The 13,070-nt window shown below is 37.3% G+C and overlaps 2 protein-coding genes across 3 annotated transcripts; both read left to right on the top strand.

Moving 5' to 3' along the window:
- Positions 1–1,273: 1,273 nt before the first annotated feature.
- LOC106656942 (synaptic vesicle glycoprotein 2B-like) lies at positions 1,274–8,303 on the top strand. 2 transcript variants are annotated; one of them, XM_023462992.1, is made up of 12 exons: positions 1,274–2,090; positions 2,857–3,165; positions 3,398–3,445; positions 3,806–3,967; positions 4,982–5,144; positions 5,217–5,338; positions 5,418–5,656; positions 5,963–6,325; positions 6,563–6,710; positions 6,799–6,958; positions 7,294–7,421; positions 7,955–8,303. In XM_023462992.1, exons 3-12 carry the CDS (start codon positions 3,400–3,402, stop codon positions 8,032–8,034), a joined length of 1,611 nt encoding a protein of 536 aa, XP_023318760.1. In that variant the 5' UTR covers positions 1,274–2,090; positions 2,857–3,165; positions 3,398–3,399; the 3' UTR covers positions 8,035–8,303. The 2 variants fall into 2 exon arrangements, with proteins under 2 accessions (XP_023318760.1, XP_014233632.1); XM_014378146.2 differs by having other exon boundaries at positions 2,843–3,165.
- A 1,661-nt stretch (positions 8,304–9,964) lies between these two features.
- Positions 9,965–12,794, top strand: LOC106656824 (synaptic vesicle glycoprotein 2A-like). Its single transcript, XM_014377976.2, has 11 exons — positions 9,965–9,982; positions 10,122–10,252; positions 10,443–10,490; positions 10,576–10,737; positions 10,821–11,105; positions 11,189–11,427; positions 11,509–11,877; positions 11,956–12,127; positions 12,218–12,377; positions 12,457–12,584; positions 12,671–12,794. Exons 3-11 carry the CDS (start codon positions 10,445–10,447, stop codon positions 12,763–12,765), a joined length of 1,656 nt encoding a protein of 551 aa, XP_014233462.1. The 5' UTR covers positions 9,965–9,982; positions 10,122–10,252; positions 10,443–10,444; the 3' UTR covers positions 12,766–12,794.
- The last annotated feature ends 276 nt before the right edge of the window (positions 12,795–13,070 follow it).

Raw genomic sequence — 13,070 nt, 5'->3', positions numbered from 1 at the left:
TGTTTGTATATAATGTGTGTCAAATCACGTGAACTGCTATGGTCGAAAAATTATATTTCACCCTTTTAAAGTACACAAGTAGACATAAGAAGAAACTTTTTCTATTTTGAACGCTCCGAGTCGATTTCTCGTAGGGGTGGATACCTTAGTAGAAGCGCTCAATATTAGTAATGACCAAAAAAGACGACCATTTGAAATATTTTAAATATATACAATAGACTCTCTCAAAGTCGAGTCCCCCTAAGTCGGAATGCTCTCTGAGCTAGAAAAATTTCGGTATCCCTTCCCTAAGGCAGTAAAAAAAGGCCTCTCTAAGATGGAATTTTCAATTGGGCCCCGATCTATTAAATTTTTCAAATTTGAATTTAATACGAGTCTTCAATTTTGTTTTTACATAATAGTAAACACATTTTGCTTTATCGAGCGTTCAAAATGTGTCGTGTAATTAAAACTCATACCGTAACCGAAAAATTTAAAATATTTAAACTATAGAAAAGAAAAATAAAAAAGATTACAAAAATGTGGCGAAAGATTTCAATATTGCTCTTAGCTCACTATACTCTATTATTCAATATAAAGACGATATTTTGATGTTGATCAACAATCTGACGAAGACGATGAAAGCGATTTGATTGTAGAAATGAAAACACCAAGAGAATTGAGAAAGGCAATCGATTATATGAAAGGTTTTTTTGAAATGAACAATTGCTCCCAATGTATTTTTTCAAAAATTATTGAATTTGAAAATGAAGCCGATCTGATAATTGAAAAAAATAAATGAAAAAAAAAACAGACTTTTTTTAATAGAAAATAAATTTATTTATTGTATAAAAAAAGTGCAATAGAATATAAAGTTTTAATATGTCTCATTTTGTCCACCAATGAAAATTATTGTTCATATGAATTTTTTTCATATGAACGCCCCTTAACTCAGAAAGCTCCCTAAGCTGGAAAAATTTTGATGTCCCGTGAAATTCGACTTAGAGAGAGTCTACTGTATAACTATTTATGGGGCTGGTTTTTAGCGATTTTTCTGTTATAATTATGACCATCGTGTGTTTGTTTTTTTTTTCTTTCAATCAGACACGCGTGTAACCTAGTAAAATTCCCTCCCTTATCTTCATTCTATATTTTCACTCGTACGAAAATTTTCCCGAGGCTTTTCATCTCTGCGCACACGACGACGTGTGGGCAAATACCGGAAACGGCGCGTGTGCCCGTGCGCGTCTCTCCTCGAAACTTTATCGCGCGTTCATATCGCGATACTTCCAAGTATAGAGTCGGCTCGCGCGCTCGCACCTCGCGCCTTTACAACTTGATACAGCTCTCCGGCGCGCGAAGGACTGTGTTGGATTTGAGAAACGAGCGCGGCGCATAAATTCATAATATATATATTGCGCCTTGTAAAGTTCGAGCGCGCATCATTTCAAATCAATTACAGCAGAGTAGTGTTCGAACTAAGTAACGAGCCAAGTCGGCGTCGTCACGTGCACTCTCCGATCGAGTATCAAAAACTCGTTTTCGTTTTGTCTTTCGCTCGTTGCATCTCTCTTTCTTTCGAGAGAGATCGAGGATTCAGCAATATATTTTTAAACGCGAATCTGTGCCAATGAACCGAGGCTCGTGCATCGTTCGTTATTATCATCATCATCATCGTCATTATTATTAGTTAAAAAATAAAAAAAAAAGTGACAAACAGTATAAAAAAGATTCTAATTATTGAGTGAAAAATAAAAAAAAGAATTACAGCAGAGCCGCTGCTGCTGCCGCACTGTCGGGGAACTTGACAGCTTGCGCCGTACTCACGAATTTATACTTCGACGTATACTACGCATCGAAGACGAAGAAGAAGAAGTACGTATATAATACGGCGTTGGCGCATCGGCAACAATATATAACTCAATCGACTCGCAGGATCGGCAAGCCTATATACACGTATACGCAGCTCGCGATACGCGTTGCAGAAGAGGAGTCAATTTGTAATCGGACGCGAGTGAAGAAGCATCGCGAAGATCTATCGCGCTTGAAGAGGCTCTCTTGCTCTCTTTCACTGACTGACTACCGGTAGGCCAAGACTTTTTAAGTTAACGGTGAGTCTAGTATTAGCAAAAAAAAAAAAAAAAAAAAAAAAANTGTATGTTTCAAAAAAAAAAAAAAAAAAAAAGAATAGAAAAAAAAAATTGTACGATTAGCCGAGTTCAAAGAAGAATTACGCGGTAAATATACAATGGTTCGTGCGCACGATTGAAATCGTGCATGTTCACACGCGTCGTCGTCATAGCTATAACACTTTTCGCTTATAACGTGTGTATATTCCGTCTTTACAGCATAATAGCCGTCTCTAGTACACCATTTGACGTTAAAGATGATTTAATTCGGTAGTGGTATATTATACTCTAGAGAGCCAACTCGCGATTGAAATTTTCAGATTATATGCAATATATATGATTTACACGTGACATTTGTACGGGCTAGATTCATCATATACAATATAGAGCTCGATGGCATCGTAAAAAGAAAAGAATATAAACGTTGCTTAACAATTGAAATGGTCTGATATACAAGCGATCATCGATAAATATCAATAAAGTAAACGAGCATTGACAAATGTCTTGATCGCGCGGATACACAAGTGTTTATAGAGATATTTATATATATCGTTTCGTTTGTTCTCACACTGACTTTTTCATATTAATCGAAAGGCTTTTTTCGCCACGCAGCTTTGAAGCGCGCGTGAACATTATGTACACATACACATAAGGTCTATAAGCTATATTAGCTCGGCACGAGTCGGCGTCTTGCGCCTCTCTATCGAGTGACTATGTTGTTCTCATAATTGCAGATTGTAAATTACAGCTTGCCGACGCGCGTGTGTGTGTGTGTGTGTGCTCTACCGAAGCGCATCCGTGATCCTGACTCGAATCGAGACAGACGTGCTGCTGCTGCTGCTGCTTCTGTTGTTGAAAAATAAGTATAAGACGCATCGAGGCTCAGCTGCCGTAGAAAACTCAGGGAGATCGCAGAAGTGCGATAAATCAATCGAGATGGGGCGATCGGTTGGACCCTTGAAACGCATTTGCTGCTTCCTGGTGCAGTAGTGCGACGGCAAAGATTTTAAGAGGCCTATACACTTTTGACGACAGTCGGTTCGACATCTCGAGATAAGTGAGTTTTTCATTCTATTTTATCGTATTGTTGGACGCATTGTTTAATTCGATTTCGTTTTGCACTCGGTTGCAAGCTGTGCACTCTGCACGCAAGCAAGTGCCGAACGGTGCGATTTCTCAATTATACGCGTCGCGTGTTTGCACTAGCCCGAAAAGTATAACATATCGATCGATCCCGATGTTTGACGACTTTCTTCCGTTCCATTAACCAATTTGATTATTCTTTTCAGTCATGTATCTGGAAGAAAGCGTAGCGCAGAATGCCGTCGAGCAAACAGGTATGTGTGCGCGCAATCGCGCGTATAAAACATTATTTTTTCATACGCAGAATCCTTAATTGGTTGTCAGTGACGAAGGACAAAAATAAATTAGTATATTTTGCACCTAGGGAGTGAAAAACTGGAAAGGCTCAGAGCACGTAGAATTTATTAGCCGAGGCTGGTAATTACGTGCTCTGAGACTTTCTTTTTTCGCTACGTAGGTGCAAATACAATTTTTTGTGAATCCCCCGGCCTAAAGTAACATTTTCATTTCGCTCAGCGGGAGTAAAATGTTACTGTAGGTTGGGGTGGCACAAAAAAGAAATAATTTCGTGTTTCGTTCGCATACTGAATCAACGATATACCTCGTCGTCGCAGGCTTCGGCAGATTCAATTTCAAAGTCGTGGCCGTGTCGACCCTGATGTATCTCAACTGCGCCTTCGGCATCACGAGCATCGGCTTCGTCATCACCACGGCCGCCTGCGACTTTCAATTGACGACCATCGACAAGGGACGCATCAACGCGGCTCCCATGCTGGGTAAGTGTCAGCAATAATGAACGGAGCGCATGGAATCTGTAGAGAAGGGCGATAAATGAATAGCTTGGGCAATGAGAGGGTAACGCAGATTCATAAGTGTTACCGCGACATCTGTATACTTAACGGGGTCGTAATACAAAGTTGGGATGATGTAAATTATTTCAATTAAACGAAAGAATCGTTCAAGCTTCTGTGGGAATTAGTTTATCCTCGAACTTTGTTATTTCTCTTGTGATTTTTGAGAATTCGGGAACTCGCCATCTAGCGGTAACTTTGGTATCTTTTGACGTTTTGCTAGGTAAGAATCGAAGCCTTTGAAAATACTTACAATGGTTTATTATTAAAAGTGATTCTATTCTTCAATCGAAAATTTAAAAAAATGTTAAATTAATAGTGATCTAATCTCATTATTCAACAAATTTATTTTAATATTTTTTAACATTGTACTGAATGAAAATCGACTGGTAGCAATGGAGCATTTCGAATTTTATGAGCTCATGAATTCACATGAATTTTATGAATCATGTGAATTCTACTGTAACATATACTTCATTTTTCGAATACTTAATCCTTCATTTTGCTCAATTATATTCGTATTAAACACGCCTATATTCAGCTGTGTGACGAAAGAGAAGACGTTTTTTCACATTAGAAGAGATTTTTTTCGATCACTGCGATCGTAATGACAAAGAGATAATGTCTAATTTACGCGCGCAGTCAGTGTACGGTGAATTACCCAATGATCATCGATGCCACACAATTTTCACCGCAATCATTCGCGCGAGCGTGCCGAGCAGATATGTCTGAGCTGCGCAGTAAAAATCGACTCGAGGCATTATAATCGGCGGCGGGATCGCGAGTACGAGATGCATATCTCGACGTCGAGAGTTCAAAATCATTGGCGATATAGAAAATTCTTGTAATTGATGCACTGTCACGAATTTCTCGATTTTTATCATACTCGACGCGTATTTGTTTGATAACAAATAATACAAGCATGTCGTTTGTTTTAAGGTATGCTAATTGGCTCGAGTATATGGGGTTTCTTGGCCGACGTCAAGGGTCGACGACTGGCTCTGCTATTGGCGCTGTTTCTGCAGTTCGCCGCCGACGCCTTGTCGTCGCTCGTGCCGAGCTACTGGGCCCTGGTGTTCTTGAAATTCCTCAGCGGCGTGGGGTAAAGAAAAATTCTTTGATACACGATTTGAGAATTTTCACATGCTCTCGTTACATGATAAATTTTTTTCAGTGTTACGGGACAGTTGTCAATTAGTTTCACCTATCTCGGGGAATTTCAGCCGACCAAGTACCGACATCGTATCCTCTCGTGGATGGAATTCTCATGGGCCATCGGAGTAATCATCGTTGCTCGTTCGTTCAAACTTTATAATTCAATCTCATGAATTATAATATCGATCGATTGAAAATAACGATGATTTTTCACTCGCAGTTCTGGCATGGGCCGTCATTCCCTTGGATTTCTCCTACAAGGCGGGAGTGTTCACGTTCAGCTCGTGGAATCTCTTCGTGCTGACGAGCTCTCTACCGGCGTTCTTCGTCTGGCTGTGGCTGCTCACCCTGCCCGAGACGCCGAAATTTCTCGCCGAGACCGGACAGAGGGACATTCTGCTGAAAGTACTGACGCGAATGTTCGTGGAGAATACCGGAAAAACTGCAGAGGATTTCAGAGTCAGTTTCATTCAGTAAATCGAGAAAACTCAAAATTCGCTGCAGACACATTTTTTACTGGGTTCATAAAATTAAAATACATTTCATGACGAGGCAGAGTATTCTGTGTGATGCAGTGTTTATGTTTTCGTCAATTTAATTTGTTCATTTAATATACTACTTTACATTGAATCATCGTGTAATGTTTGCAATGACAATATTGAACGCACGGGAGATAAGACACGCATCGCGCGAGCCATTTTCGATACTGCAAAATTAAATCAGTGCAATTGTTTTTGGTAAAATACAGGTATAATAATTTTGCAGGAAAAACTAGCGACCTGCGGTCTGCCGTCGATCAGCTGTCTGGTAGCAATGAGCGAGAACGGCAGCGCCGCCAAATCCGACACGTCCTCGAAAAAAGTCCTGACCAAACTCGAGAAGTTCCATCATCTGGTGGACACGTCGAAGGCGCAGGTGAAAATGTTGGCGCGGAAGCCTTACGTCACGAGACTCCTGACGGTCGGCGTCATCATGTTCGGCATGACCTCGACGTATTACTCCTTGATGACGTGGTTCCCCGAGCTGTTCCAGAGATTCGCTTACTTCGAGGCCAACTATCCCGACGAGTTCGCTAGCGTTTGCACGGTTTCCAAAAAAATGGACGTATCGTCGAATCTCACTGTAAATGTAGGTTTTCCAATCGTCCACCGCAAAAAATGTATTTCAATTTCACTCGATTCTCGGTTACGCAAGAAAAAAAATCATGTGAATGCCGAGAAACTCTATTTTACCGATTACCGACCAAGCTGCGACTGTACGATACGAACGCAGCAGCAATAATAATTAAAAATTCACAGTCAACGAGAGCGTGCATAATCCGACGAAATCGAAATTGTATGTATAAATGGTCACATGCTTTTCCAGATAAACGACACCGTTGACCTATATGGCTGCTTCACCGAGATCGACACGAGCGTCTACGTGAACTCAATCTGGCTCGGAGTAGCCTGTTTCCCTTGTGCCATTCTACTTCCGCTGACGGTCGACTATATCGGCTATCAGGTCTACCTGCGTGAGTGTCAAGAATCGCATCCAAGGATAAATTAAAAATTGAAAGATGCATAGAAAGGTCAAGTAATGCAATTCAATTTTTTTCACAGTTTTCACTGCGACGGTCTCGTGCGCCGTCACGATAGCCTTCTACTTCGTGAAAACCTCCGCCCAGAATCTCGTGCTCTCCTGCATCTTCGAAGCATTTACCTCTATCAACATAAGCGTCATATTCTGCATACTCGTCGAGATTTTCCCCACGAATCTTAGGTGAGCAAAACGTGGATTGATCAATTAGTTGTAATAATGCAACTCGCAAAAACCCATCATTCATAAAATTAACATGTCGCGCTCGCGCTCTCTCTCTCCCTCTGCAATTATTGTATAATTATTGATCAAACAGGCAACGAGGCACATTGAGTAACGCACAATTGATGCTCGTGTGTTTACCGCACTCTATTTTCCTTGTTTGCCGAAATTTTTTCGACGTATAACATAATCAACATCATCATCATCCAAAATGTTTACGACGAACGAAAGTTAATGCGTAATTAAAACGTCATTTCACTTTCTTTCTTTTTTTGGTCAATGACTAAATAATACAGAGTAATGGCAACAGCCATCACCATATTCCTCGGTCGTCTGGGCTCTCTGTTCGGAAACATGTTGTTCGGCTACCTCATCGACGAGTACTGCAGCATACTCATCATCGTGATGGCGGCTCAACTGTTTCGTAAGTTGCACACATTATAATATATATAATACGACGACTCGTCGTGTCAAACACGTGTACACGCACGGGTGTTAGCGACGATACGATACGAGGTGCGGCCAACCGAAAATACAATACATATATCGCTCGATGCACAGATTAAATGTACACACACTTGTTCGACGACGACGACAATTATTATTATTATTATTAGTATACGTCACGAAGTCGTGTCGCGCGCGCGTCGAGTCTGCGACTTTGAAACGCATTAAATGATACGAGCCGAATTAAACGCGAATTCGATTTTTTTCTCTTCCCGCGCTTATTATTTGGCTTTGTTTATAAGCTTTATTAATGTTTAATTTGTTTTGTTCACGCTACGCGCGCGCGTCAACATTAATTGCGCGATCGTTCGATTGTTTGATCTCGCGCGCTATTCCGATAACTTCTTTTCTTTATCGAGTTTGCTTATAGATTATTAGAATAATAAAAAGAAATATCGTATTACGCACCTTCTCAATTACGCTTCTTTTTTTTTGTTTGCTTTGTTGTAGTCGCTGCGGCTCTTTGCTGGGCCACGCCGAATCGAGGGAAGATGCGACGAATTCAGAATGATTTTAACGACCCGTCGTAAAAGGCTGCTATTAAGTGTATATCGATTTTTCAAGAGGCCAAAGTATTAAGAAGAAAAAAAATAGTGATTCCTCGAATTCTCAATTTTTAATATTATTCCTAACTCTCATTAAAATTTACGTCAGCATTATATATTTTAATGAATATGTTTTCTTGTAATAATATAAGTGATCGAAGACAAAACTAAGGAAATGAAAAATTATCATATTTTTTATAAAAATTAAAATTACTTAAATTAATGTGATAGATGAATTCCGAATGCAAATAGAACCCGTTATATTTTTGTGAACATTTTTAATTAATGTTGTATTTAAATTAAAATAAATGTACTATTAAGTTTGTTTGTCGTAATTATTATACTCAAATTAAATGTGCTATGTTTACATTAAAAGTTCGTTTTCTTTTTTTAAGCCATGAATCTGAACTTTAATTCGTGCCACTAAACTAACAATGATAAAAAGTTTGAGTTTACTCGAGCGTCGAGATGAGACGAAAGGTTAATCGAATTACGATACCTTGAAAAGGATTGTGTCATTTTTCAGAACGGCTGCGTAAGTAGATTAAGTCACCGGCCGGTCAGACGGATTGATAACAAGTTTTATATCTCAATTTTTTTTATAGCTGCATTAATTGATGATTTTTACAATTTGTGTATATAAATTGACTTTTGTCTAATTATGTGATTTTTAATTTAGCTCAGCATTATGTAATAGTGAGTTATTATTGTTTCGCTACAACTTTACATGACTATTGAAAATCCAGCTGTCCAAACAAAAATGACGTAAAAGTTTGACGCTTTACACGAGTCACTTGAGTTTCAATTGCGTCTCCTTAAAATTTGAATTTTGAAAATTATATTTTATAAATTTTTGAAAATTATTTTGCATGTAATTATTGTTAATTGTTTAATGCACTCGATCAGACGCTACAAATGATTTATTCATGTTTAAACAACCTCCACTGGCAAGTTGTAACAATAAACTGGAAAATGGAACGATGGTGTAATGAAAATTTTTTTTACAATATATAAATCCAGAAGCGAAGAGAGCTTGCAGTATGAACGTAATGAATTAAGTTATTAACTAGAAAATACTTCAACATAATCAAAAAGTTGATTTTCAAATTACTTTTTATTAGATGGTTATTAATACAAGTGCACAATTAATCAGCATTTACGATCACGTGCTGTTGCTTGATTTCTCTGAAAATTAAAGTTTAAGATTGCTTGAAAACTCGTCATGAATCAATAGATAGATAATAAGTCTGAACTTTCCCCGACGATTCAGAGTGAGAAATAAACGAAAATATTTTTTATTATTTATTCCTTGTTGCGACAAACTTTTTTTTATGAATCATACCAAAGTTTTTTTTTTCAAAAATCAATTTCTCTCTTTTTGATAAATAATTAAAGGTAGGCCTTTAGCTAGACTCATGAATAAATATTTTATAATTGTAACCTTAAATACGCGTTGGAATTTTTTTTAATTTTGACGTGTGTTAAAAAATATGTAATACTTCTCAAGGCGAAAACCATTCAGTACCAAACGTTTAAAAATCCTTATTAAGTTATCGAAATAATAAATCAAGTCTGACGCGTAACAGTCTCGAAAGCTGCCGATGCGCAAAACAACGAGAGCCCCAAAAAATATATTCTACGCGCAGGTGATCGGAGTTTATTTAGCGTAAGAGGCAAGGCGGGAGCATCAAGAAATTTAGTTCAAATTAAACAGAGACAATGGGTCAGGCGGCGTTAGAAGCGATCCGCAAGCACAATAAATAGAGGCATTACGTTGCCGATTTCTCACTTTTTTTAGTATCATCATGCGTTGTACTTAAGTCGGGTTTTAGCTAACATAAGTGTTCGTGTCTCCGGCACTTACGAAACACTTTCGCGGGTTAATTTAGATTTATTATAGTGTTAATTATTTAAGGAACTAGTTCCGTCAGGTGTAAGTTTTTTTTTCATTCATTAATTCGTGCATAGTTTTTTAATAATAGTTAATAATTGAATGTAAACTGAAGATAATGAAGATAAATTGTTTTTTAACATGAAGAAAGTTTTAACAGCATGTGTCTGTTTAATTGCAGATGTTATCGTTTGGATAGGTAGGAGCAATTGTAACTGAGGTTGCAAACACCATCTTGCATCATACCTTAGTGTACATTGAGCAGGTGTTGTAGATTTTATTGGGAATACATCGTTATACATCATCGTCCTAGTGAGTATATTTTTTAATAATTTTTTATAAATTAGAAGTGGCTTGGTAATTTTTATTGATTATATTTTAAAAATCTGTTTGATAATTTTTTTTTTTTTAAGATTTTATAAAAAAAGTCTCCATAATTTTATCGTTACCACTTTTTAACACTTTTTTATTAATTTATTTCTAAACTGTTAATTATTTTTAGAAATGTACGTGGACGAGGACACGGTTCAAACCGCCCTTAACAGAACTGGTAGGTGTTCGCTTTTTTTCAAAACTCTCTACATTTTAAATAGTAGTGAATCACTTTAGTGAATTATACTTTTTTTGCAATTTAGGGTTCGGTAAATTCAACATCAGAGTATTGCTGCTGTCAATGCTCATCTACTTGAACTGTGGAAATTTCATCGCTGGCGTTGGGTTCATTCCACCAGCAGCTATTTGCGACTTTCAAATGACAACTCTTGAAAAGGGCCGCATCACCTCTGCGCCTATGCTTGGTACGATTCCATTTTTTTTATTATTTGTTTAAAAAATAACTTAATGTCTTCATCAATTAAAATATTTATCGAATTTTATAAAGGAATGGCCATTGGTGCTACTTTTTGGGGATTCTTTGCTGATCTTAGAGGACGAAGACCTGCTCTATTATTATCCTTGTGCACAGGATTCTTATTTGAAATATTGAGCGCGTTGGTATCGAATTACTGGATCTTCGTGGTCTTGAAATTTTTCACCGGTGTCAGCATAACGGGACAAATCTGTGTCATATTCACGTTCCTTGGTGAATTTCAACCTGAAAAACAGAGAAACAAAATGCTCTCGTGGATGGAATTCGCCTGGGTCGTTGGAGTACTCGTTGCTGCATGTGAGTATTTTTCCCTCGCTCCAATATTTTTCATATGAATATCAATTTGTAGGTACGACTGAAAACATTTCCTTTATTTTTAGTGTTGGCCTGGGGTGTGATACCTTTACCAATATCCTTCAAGCTGTCATACTGGTTTTTCGGCTCGTGGAAATTATTCGTAGTGATAGGCACTTTACCTGCTTTCTTTAGCGCACTTTACATCTTAACAATACCAGAAACTCCCAAGTATCTCGCTGAGAATGGTAAAAGTGTCAAATTACTATCAGTTCTCTACATGATTTACCACGAAAACACCGGAAATTCTTACGACTCTTTCAAGGTACGAGTCTCAATTCTTCTTTTAATAACTTGCCTTTTAAACAAAAAAAAATGAAAACTAATTGGAATATTCTTACGCTAGGCCGAATTACTATCGATTGGTTCACCAGCGATTCAAGATCTCTTTGCCGAGGAAAAAATCAGCAAACTATGCAATCCCAAAGAGGAGAGGAAGATGAAACAGCAGGCAAGAAAAGAAAAGATGAAGAATCTCCTGCACACATCGAAAAAACAAATGCACACACTCGTGAAAGCGCCATATGCCAAGAGGCTCTTCTCAGTCAGTTGCATCATGTTCTGTATAACTTCGACGTATTACGCTTTAATGACATGGTTCCCGGAATTATTCCAAAGATCGGCTGACTACACCAACTTTCACAATGGCCAAACCGAAAGCTTTTGCAAAGTCTCGAGCTGGTTCAGCCAAGTGGCCGGAAACACAACCATAGTGGTTAGTAACTTTTTTCTTACTTTAATTCATTCATACCCTGAACATGAGTTTTTAATATTCAAACTGTTTTTTCTTCAGAATCAAACTGACTTCAGCAATGACATCCATGAAGATTCCAGTGTCACCGAATGTAAATCCGAAATCGATACGAGCGTATACCTAAACACCGTAATATTAGCAGTTGCCTCGCTTCCTTGCGCAGTAATCATTCCACCTACCATCGATTACGTGGGCTATCGTCTATATTTGTGTAAGTAAACACATTGTTCTGTTGTTAGTCTTATTTGAATTGTGCAATGATGAAATCTAGTTTAATGCATTTTTCCTCTTTTTGGAACAGTTATTACGGCATTCATAGCATGTATCACAACAGTAGCCATGTACTTTGTGAGCGACACAACAGAGACTTTGTTCTTGTCAGGAATATTTGAGTCGTTAAATGCTATGAACATTAGTTTAATATACTGTTTTATCGTCGAATTATTCCCAACGAATCTTAGGTAAGTTTCGGATTATTTAAAATTCATTTGACCGTTTGATATTTTATGTATTAATTATTTAAATTATTATGTTCAACAGAGTAACAGCCACTGGAATCACTCAGTTTATCGGCCGCGTAGGGTCATTTACTGGAAACGTCTTATTTGGCTTCCTTATTGATAATTTTTGTACTTCTCTTTTTATCATAATGTCCATTCAATTATTAAGTAAGTTTGAATGAATCGCTATTTAATTTTTCGTCAATTTTGTCAAAAATGTATAAATGTAACAATAAAATAATTGTTCTTTTCAGTCGCTACATTGATGACTTGGATGACACCTGGCAATAAAAAAATGAAAAAAATTCAACAACTGGAAAATAAAGGCAATATTGCTCCAATCGTTTGAGCTCGCCATCCAGTACCAAAAAAATGGAAAAATAACACATTAAGAATTAGAGTTTAGCCAAATTTCAAATTACGTTTTGATGCTTACTAAAATGGTCAACAATTTTGTTTGTTTCAAAATATTTCTTTTAGATCTTATAAGAAAGTATTTTAATTTCTATTTTTAATAACGATCAATTCTTTTTAATGCATTTTTTAATGAATATAATAAAATGTAAAACGTATCATTTTACATAACTCAAAAATTGTTTTATAATAAAAAAAGATTTATAAAAATGTCTATTTTTTCTAACATCGATTATACAA

This window comes from Trichogramma pretiosum, unplaced genomic scaffold, assembly GCF_000599845.2.
Source record: "Trichogramma pretiosum strain Unisexual culture from Peru unplaced genomic scaffold, Tpre_2.0 scaffold14, whole genome shotgun sequence".
Classification (NCBI taxonomy): Eukaryota; Metazoa; Arthropoda; class Insecta; order Hymenoptera; family Trichogrammatidae; genus Trichogramma; species Trichogramma pretiosum.
Note: the sequence above shows the minus strand (reverse complement) of the source record. Positions and strands in the feature narration are given on the sequence as shown.

Coding starts and splice junctions, on each gene's coding strand:
- LOC106656942 (XM_023462992.1), top strand. CDS start 3,400: ATGTATCTGGAAGAAAGCGTAGCGCAGAATGCCGTCGAGCAAACAG. Junction 5,145..5,216: donor AAATTCCTCAGCGGCGTGGG/GTAAAGAAAAAT, acceptor AATTTTTTTCAG/TGTTACGGGACAGTTGTCAA. Junction 6,711..6,798: donor CGGCTATCAGGTCTACCTGC/GTGAGTGTCAAG, acceptor TTTTTTTCACAG/TTTTCACTGCGACGGTCTCG.
- LOC106656824 (XM_014377976.2), top strand. CDS start 10,445: ATGTACGTGGACGAGGACACGGTTCAAACCGCCCTTAACAGAACTG. Junction 11,428..11,508: donor ATTCTTACGACTCTTTCAAG/GTACGAGTCTCA, acceptor TTCTTACGCTAG/GCCGAATTACTATCGATTGG. Junction 11,878..11,955: donor CCGGAAACACAACCATAGTG/GTTAGTAACTTT, acceptor TTTTTTCTTCAG/AATCAAACTGACTTCAGCAA.